At 36.6% G+C, this 9373-nt stretch overlaps 1 protein-coding gene across 1 annotated transcript in view; it reads left to right on the top strand.

The window, feature by feature from the left end:
• The window catches only part of TBX20 (T-box transcription factor 20), a 52126-nt gene that overhangs the window by 16711 nt on the left and 26042 nt on the right, over window positions 1-9373 (top strand). Inside the window, exon 6 of the mRNA XM_017854977.1 lies at window positions 6208-6284. Within this exon, the coding sequence (XP_017710466.1) occupies window positions 6208-6284 (77 nt within the window). The remainder of the gene's footprint in view (window positions 1-6207; window positions 6285-9373) is intronic.

The following is a 9373-nucleotide window of genomic DNA, read 5'->3' as shown; positions in this document are numbered from 1 at the left end:
TTCAGCAATGCCAAATTTGCTTTTCCCCCAAATTTTCTCTTTCCTCCCTCTTCCTCTCTCTGTATGCATATGTACTTCCCCTCTTCCTTCCCATTTTCTTCCCTCCCCTTTTAAAACTAAGTTGCATGCCTCATGACACTTCTAAACACTTTGTAAGCCTATCCTGACAATTAGGACATTATTTTTGTAATACCAACATCTTTATCACAGTTAAGAACATTTATAAGAATTTGTTCTTTTTATCACCTAATACTCAGTTTATATTAAAATTTTCAGGATAGACCAACTGTCCCCAAACCCCCTCTGAACTAGGATCCAGCTAAAATTCATGGTTTGGATTTATTTCTTTTAATTTAGAAAACTCTTTCCACATTTTTTTCTAAACACCTCATTCAATTCTGACACTGATGCCTTGAAGAAGGCCCCACGAGTCCCATTTTGTAGAATTAGAAATTGAGGTCAGAGTGGTTAAGACATTCACCCAAGGTCACAAATCTGGTAAGCGACAGAACCAGTATGAGGTTTTGATCTTCTGGGTTTTAATTCCTTCTTTTTGGTGACATCATGATAGATTGCAAGGCCAAGGAAGTGGTGAGCACTGACAGTGTCATCGAAAACTGACTTTGAAAATATGGGTAATGGAAATAGGTGAAGATACTAATACACACATTTCAACACAAGTTGCTTCTTTTGCAAAGGTTTATTTCTAATTAATATCATAAATGACATCAAAATCCAGCCATCAGTGCCCAGCTATTCTTTCTTGCATTAAGTGTAAATAGGATTAGTATGTCATTTCATTGCTGAGTAACCACAATGAAAGTGACTAAATTCAGAATTAATTTTCTCATAGATATTACTATGTCTGAGTTTTTCTATATCCACCTTTAAAACCATAGCCCCTTGCACAAAGCCATAGGCCTTTAAAATAGAAATCCAGTTAATAGTCAACAATTTGATTTGGTGTCCTAACAGGCCAGTTTTGCAAATGGTTTATAAACCTCGTAAGACCAATCAAAATTCATCTTGTAGGTGCTCAGTAAACATATGTTTAGTGAATAAATGAACTTGTGGGTTAGCATTTTCATTAGTCCTATGTCATTTTCTAGAGTTATCCTTGACTCTTTCTAGACCTTCTACCATCTACTTTGACTTCACTGCTCTGCCAAGTTTGTGTAGTAATTTTCCTATAACATACAATAATTATCCTGCAGCATGTAATAGCCTATAATATATAATAAATATATAGGAAATAGAGTAAATATATACTAGGTATAATATTATAATTTTTTTCACATAAAAAGAACAGAGAGGGAGGAGAAAAGAGAGGAAGATTTAAAAATTCACATTTAGGACCACTTTCATATATCTTAAGCTTTGGATATGACTGCTATTTTTATGTCGATTGAAATCCAGGTCAGAGTTTCCAAAACAATTTGTGAAAAAATTCCTCATTTATTGTGCCTTGCAGTTTCGTTTATAAGTAATGAAAATAGGACCTTTTATTTGCTGTTTTTTTCTCTGGTTTTTGCAAGGGAATGATTGCATTTCTTTACATTATTGGATAAAAGCTAAATACATTACACTTTCAACAAACTATTTTATAATTTAAGATTGAAAGGTCATACATTGTTTTTGAGCAGGCAGAACATTGCTGTAGAGTTGAAGTGTAGGTCAAGTTTCATTTTTAAATGCCTTTGGTCAGATATTTTCCTGATAATTGGAGAAATGGTCTCTGAGGGCCAATTTTACCTTGTGGCTGGGAACCCTAGCTGGATTCAGAGTCCAGTGATACTGTACAGAATAAACACTGCAAAAGGTCCCCTTCTCTTTTGCACAGCAGGTAGTGTCACCATTTGCCCTCCACACATTTATTTAAAAATAATAGAGATGCCAAAAGAGTGAACATTCTGGTTAGGAATTGCATTATGTTCTTCTGTATTATTTCAATACATGAAAAAGCAGGGTTGTGTTTTGGACTGAATTAGTAATTTGGATATATGTAGACCCACACTAAACAGCAGCATTTCTTAAGCACATACTACTAACCATGCTTGTTAGTGTTTTCTCTTGATGAAGTGAGAAACTTTGCTGCTTTTAAGAATTTTTGAGTTATAAAGGAGCCATACCTCTGGTTTCTGTACATACAATGTTTGGTAGCTGATTTATTTTTGATACTTCTTTTAGGATTACGTTTGATACAGGTGATTTGTTCAACAGCATTACAAGCTGCAGGCATCCTCTCTTTGGACATGAATGAAATGGTGTCCAACTGAAATCACTGTCTGTAACTCAGTTTCTTTTTCTCATCAGTTCTCAAGTGTTTTTTTTTTTTTCATTTATCCCAAATTTCATAAAGAGATGTAAAACTACACCTTAAAAAATGAATTTCTTTATAGCTACTGGCCTTTATTTAAATATTGTGGCATAAACTCTATATCTGACCTTTTAAAATGTATGATTACCTAGAATGTTAAAATTTTGCTATTTAAAATTATTTTATCTTTAAATTTAAAAAATGAAATACTTTTCCTGTGAATTCATGGTTTCACTTAGTTCATAATTGGTGAAAAGGTGAGATCATATTTCTGACTGTGCTTGTTCTTGAGGTAAAACTCAACAAATATTTGTGGGGTTCTTATTGTGGACACCCTAGTAGATTCAGAGTCTAGTGACAGTGGGCTACAAGGAATATGGTGGGCTCACAAAGAAGTTTAATCCACAATCTCTGTGCTGCTAATTATTAATACCCCATAAAAGCTGTTCAGAAATGTGTAGCATCAACCCAGAGCTCCCATACGATTTTAGTGATAATAAATCCGTTCAGGTTTTTTCTGCTCTCACGTGCAAAAGCAATTATTTTCTCTAGAATTAGATTAAGTAGAAATAGAGAAAGTAATTGTTTTGAATTCTTTTTCTAATTAGTGCACTAAAATTAAATCATTGCTGTAGTTAATTGATAAATCTGGGTGTATAAGAGCACCTTGTACTATTCTTGCAACTTTCCTGAAGTTTGAAATTATATCAAAATGTAAAGAAATTTCCACTGATACTCCTAGGAATTATGAAAGTTGGATTAAAATGATATTCAAAGTAGATAATTCTCATAATGAGAGAAAATTCGAAGAAATCTGAAAACTCATGTTGAATTTAAGTTACTCCTTTGCTCAGAGTATGGCAGTATTATTAGATATGGTGACACATCAGTTGAGCAACACGTGTTTTGAGAGTATGTATTTTCTGTGGTATTAGAGCACTGAAGAATTTAAGATAACTTCTCAATCATATTCTGAACCAATAGTCTTTATCTTTTGAAAAAAGAACAAGAAATGTGATTTTCAGAATTCTTTTCAGAGATAAAATATGTCAAAAGTCCATCTTTAATCATTAGAACAGATAGGTAATACCTTCTACCCTTTTCGTTTGTAAAGACTCAGAAAAAGCTTGATATATTCATATCTTAGAGAGATGGCTGTAAACAGTTCTTTCAAAATGATTTTTTCATCAGATATATTATCTGTTGTTGTCTGTAGAAAATTTTATCCATTGGCAAGCCTGTTTACTTTCAATTTTATAAATGTGCTATTTAAAGGCAGCCTTACCTTTATTGCTCCACCTCACAGTTTCAGTTTGAAAATTTCCTGTGGGTTTGATTCACCTTTAATGTCTCTGTGTGTTGGAGGTGGTGTCACCTTCTTTAACATCATTTAGAGGCAGTTCCAGCTCTGATTAGCTGTGTGTGTCATCCCGACATCTAGCGCAGTGCATGTGCGTGGTGATTAATCCTCATTATTTGCTGATGAATTATTGTGAAAGCATATTAATGAACTATAAAGTACTTCAGGAGTAGAACGTATTTTAAATATAGTTGTTCATTACAAAGAGGCATAGCTCATGTCTTGGAGGATTTTAAAATCTTGTTGATATTTGTAATTGTAGACTATATTGATTGCCTGGGCTTTAGAAGATGTTTGTAATTTATTTCAAACAAAAAAATACTTTCTCCTTCCTCCCAAAACTGACCTTCAAAAACAAGTCCTAGTCGGAATGAGTAGATGAAACAAGACTTCCTTACCAATGCCATAGCATAGCTATTTTCTTTAGCTGCTCAACAGTGAATGTTCATGGGCTAAAAATGAGCATTTCTGAGGCAAATGTGTTTTTTTTTTGTTTTGTTCTGCTTTGTTTTGGAGGCAGAATCTTGCTCTGTCGCCCAGGCTGGAGTGCAGTGGTAGGATCTCGGCTCACTGCAAGCTCCCTCCCGGGTTCACACCATTCTCCCACCTCAGCCTCCCAAGTAGCTGGGACTACAGGCACCCGCCACCACGCCCAGCTAATGTTTTTGTATTTTTCGTAGAGACGGGGTTTCACTGTGTTAGCCAGGCTGGTCTCGATCTCCTGACCTTGTGATCTGCCCGCCTCGGCCTCCCAAAGTGCTGGGATTACAGGCATGAGCAAATGTTTTTTAAAATTAGTATTATCAAAGAGTTAATCTTATAATTTGCCAGTGTTATTGATAGAGGAGTCTTTCTGGCTGGGTTAGTATGGGGGGTTTCATTTTAAGCGAGGCATAAATAGTTTCTTGCAGCTTGTGCCTTGGTTTAGATCACTTTCAGAAACCATAAAAAAGAAAAAAACCACATTTCTTTTGAAATGAAAAAAGAAATTCTTCACGTGTTAACAGTTTAAAGTGTTCTATAGATATACTCCAACTGGGGAGAAAGTTGCTTTTTGGCAACAGTATTTCTTTTTTTCTTTTTTTTTTTTTTCTTTTGAGAGAGAGTCTTGCTCTTGCTCTTGTTGCCCAGACTGGAGTGCAGTGGCGTGATCTCGGCTCGCTGCAGCCTCTGCCTCCTAGGTTCAGGTGATTCTCCTGCCTCAGCCTCCTGAGTAGGTGGGATTACAGGCACATGCCACCATGCCTGGCTAATTTTTTATTTTTAGTAGAGGCGGGGTTTCACCATGTTGGTCAGGCTGGTCTTGAACTCCTGACTTTGTGGTCTGCCTGCCTGGGCCTCCCAAAGTGTTGGGATTACAGGCGTGAGCCATGGTGCCCGGCCTGGCAAGAGGTATTTCAAACTATCTGTTTTGATTGTGTACTCCTTACTTTGAAAGAAGAAGACATGCCTGTAACTTTTTTTCCCCATGTTAAGAATCTTTGGCATGCATTTCTCTCTAAAGGTGACCATGGGTTCTGATTTTGATACTGAGAAGCTATGACTCCTTAAAGGTTTTCTTGGTTCTAATTCAGTTACTGACCAGCTGAATCTTGGCGCTTGTGCTTTTTGAGTCTGTGTGTGATTATCTGTCGGATAAGACCATGGGCTAGATGGTCTCTCAGCTTCCATTCAGCTCTAACAATTCCAGGATTTTCCATGTTGAGTATCTTTTAATCAGTGTTTCCTGTATTTTTTTGTTGCAACTTAATGTATTCTCCTTCAGAGGCATGGTGCATATAATTTCATGAATCTTTCTACACTAATAGTAGTACTATGGGAATTCTGAACACCACAGCATGGACATTTAATATTTCAGACTGTGATTATTATTAGAATGTATTTTTCCATAAAAACGTAGAATTTATAAATAACATTTCATGGAAGGATAACAAAAGATGGACTAATTTGATTCTGATTTAGTCAAATGGAAAGGGAAATAGGAGAAAATTTCTATTCAGAAGGCTTTATGTCATGTATATCAATATCATATTGAACATGAGGCTATTATTGGCCATTTTACCTTTTATCTATTATGGTATGTGTATGTACTAAAAAAGATGTCACCAAGTCAAATGAGACTGCATTCTTACTTTCATTCCCTATCGGTGCTGGAATTCTGCATAATTATCCCATTTAGGTGGCTCTCCCATTCCTCAGTTCAGCCCTAGCCTTTGACATATTATATAATATATTAAATACTACACACCCCAGTTCACATCTACTTTTGCCTCAAAGGCTCCCATCCCTAATTGTATCTATCTGTCGACCTCCAGCCTGTCTTCAATACTCCTCTCTGAGGCCTTCCCCTCCCATCCCACCTGGGTGGGATTTGTCCCTCTCGTGAACATGTGTAGCACTTTCCACCCTTCTCACGACACTGAGAAACATTAAGATATTCTTGGTGTGCTATGGAAAATGAACAAACTATTTCTGATTTTACTTCCTTGACCTCAGAAATGATACTGTTTTGTACCCATTCTTTCTCCAGATAACGAAGCTGAAAATAGATAGCAATCCTTTTGCCAAAGGATTCCGGGATTCCTCCAGGCTCACTGACATTGAGAGGTAATGAGAATTTTCTGTTTACTTTCTTGTTCAGATAAGATCAAGAGAAGAGGGAGTTTGTAACAACACACTCCTTTCGACACCAGAGAATCATAACCTTACTATGTGTAGTCTTCTATTCTCTGTGCCCCATTCCTGGTACATATGCAACTGCTTAAGTCTGACAGCTACCGTGACTGGATCTATTATATGCTTAATTTCTGTGTAAAATAGTTTCTTTGGTCAGGACATTTATTCTACTATAAAAAATAGGGCTTTGTTGTTATTAAAGACTTAGTCCTCTTGATATTCTGAAGCTTCATGTCTCAATGAGTGGCAGTCTGTAGAGAAACAGAACCATGATAGCCTTTTACCTTCCCAAGTGGATATATTTGCTAACACAAAGAGTGTAAGGGTAGTTTGGAATTTTAAAACAATGAGATGTAATTTAGTTCAAGGTCACATAATTTTACCAATATAGTAGACTGCATATATTTAATAGGAGAGACATCAGGCAGGCCTCAGGACCTCTAAGAAGACAAGGAAAATCATGTGCCTGTAACTTACCCTACTTTTTACTCAATTAAAATGGTTCACGCAGTTTGAGACCGTTGAGGTGATGAGTAATGACTATATGGAGATACATATTTTGCCCAGTATGAACATCAAAAATTGTTTTTCAAAGAGAAGATTTTTAAACCTGACTGATTATTTGTACTTCTTAAACACACTAATTCTTTTATGTGGCCCAATGTCTTGGTTGACCAGGGAAGTTCCCTAAACACCAGAACCACTGATTTACTTTATCTCTACATCTTTGTGTAATTTCCCTATTAACTGCTGCACATTTCTGCTGCACTCTTTGTTACCCACATAGCCACATCTCCTGACCTCAGCACTTCTGTCTAACCTATCTTGGCAACTCAAATTAAGGGATAATTACATATTTTAACAACCCCTGTCTCAGCCTTCCTAAGCCTTCCCAAGTGGCAGAATGTGAGGTGGAGGTTTGATTTAGGGGAACAGACTTAGAGGCTCAGTCGGGAAATAGAGGAGCTAGCAGGAGAGGCTGAATGTTGGGCAGACACTATGGGATTTGAGCAGAAAAGAAAGATTAAATAGTTGGAGAGCTTGACAAGTTGGTTGGAAGTGTCGAGATCAGGAAAAGAAACTTGAGCTTGTGATTGAAAATCCGTTGCAAAGTGCAGAGAGAAGGCAAGTGGTAACTCTCAAATTAGGTGGGATACAAGTCACTGAGAATGTGGTACCAGTAGTGAGGGGGCAACAAAGGAGTCCACTTGCAAAAGGCAACTTCATTTAGGCATGACTTTATTTCCTGTTTCTGAGGGCCAGAAGCCCTGCTGCAGTGGGTTTATGCATTTGGGATTGTTATAAGTGAACTTTTTCTCAGTTTTATTCAGGTATTAAGTAAGAATGGAGACAGTGATGCAGTGGGGTGATAGTGATCTGTTTTTATAGTGTGTGTCATATTTTCTGTCTCAGACCATGGGGGTACGCACGATATATTGGGAGAAAAAAAAGTTAGGGCTTAGAGTCTCACCTCTGCCTTCTCCTGGGTGAGTGATCCTGAAGAAGTCACCAGACTTCTGAGTCTGTTCCCTCATCTAGAAAATGGAAAAAATAACCCTGCTCACCTCAGAGGTTTATTCTGAGAATCAAATAAGCTGGCATTTATGACAGCATTTTATAAATCTAGAAATGTAAAATAATTACAAGTTCTTCATCTTGTTATATGAGCATTTCATCTAATAACTTTTATCCCACGTAACTCTATGTTTCATAGTCTTAATAAACTACTCCTAGAGTAAAAATAGCCTTGTAGTTGCACATGGGTTTACAAGATAGGAGGTACTCAGTCTGACTGCTCTTTAGAACGGCAGATTTGATAATGCATGCGGCCACATTTTCCACTTATTGAATAAGCATCCTGATGTGGGAGCACTCACATGTACACGAAGCTAAGTAGCTTTCAATGGTCTGAGGGCAAAGACAGCACTCTTTACATGACTAGCTGAAAGTTTGCAAGATGACCTAAGTAGTGTGAAATTGGCCGAGGTTTTGGATTTCATTTCCAGATATTTAAGTCTGAATTTTTCATAAACAGCCTTTGGGGATGGGACAAATCAGATCAATTGATCTTTAGAGACCTAAAGAAATTAAATTAGTCTGGAGTCAGTTACTGCACTAAACCATCTAGTAATTGAATTGCTCCTTGTAACTGATTGAAAACAGCCCTATCCTTAACAATATAGGGAGCTTTTCTTTATAAGAGATCTGAGAGAAAAACACATCTTTTTATGACATGATGACAGATATTGCACTTTTCTAACCTAATTGAATATGATGTTATAAATATGTGACCTTAATGATTTCAAGCTTCCTGTTTCAGATTTACAACTTAATGTGTGGGACACCCAAACAAAAATGCCTTTAGGATTGGATCTGTTGGCTTATACCTCAAAATTCACAGTTTTAATCCTTCTACAGCTACACAAGCTTTTGGGATACTCTTAAAGGTGTTTCAGTTTTCTTGCTCTAATTTTATTAGGTTCCACTGAGGTACTTGAATGTCTCACTTTGTGTGTAGACTTACTCTTCAGGGACACCGTCTTCCTCATTTCTAAAAGAAAACCCACCTCACTGGCAAAAATAAAAAGTATTTTCATTACTGCTTTGTAATATACCTACCATGGTCAACCAGGAAGCAAACCAAAAACCCAAAGGGATATCTTTATATAATCTAATGTCTGGTTTCTCAGATTGGGGAAACAATTATTGGCTGGTTTCATATAATAACAAGCTTTAGACAGTCATTCTTTGGCATTTTGTGTTTCTTTTTTGGGGGGAGGTGCGGTTAACTTCGTCCAGTACACTTCTGAGAAAGGAAAAATAACTGGGAGGAGTTATCTATGTTGTATTCAAAATTAAGTTTCTTTCATTAATTTTTTTTCTTTTTACTAAAAGAGTTTGTGTGCATTGCCAAAAAATCAGAAAATACGGACAAGTAAGAAAAAGAGCATAAAAAAGCAGTGAAACCCCATTTCCTTAGAAATGACCGCTGGCAAAACCCATTTTATATATATATATAT

Source organism: Rhinopithecus bieti, unplaced genomic scaffold (assembly GCF_001698545.2).
Source record: "Rhinopithecus bieti isolate Rb0 unplaced genomic scaffold, ASM169854v2 scaffold_39971, whole genome shotgun sequence".
NCBI classification, from domain to species: Eukaryota; Metazoa; Chordata; class Mammalia; order Primates; family Cercopithecidae; genus Rhinopithecus; species Rhinopithecus bieti.
This window is presented reverse-complemented; position numbering and strand designations above follow the sequence as displayed.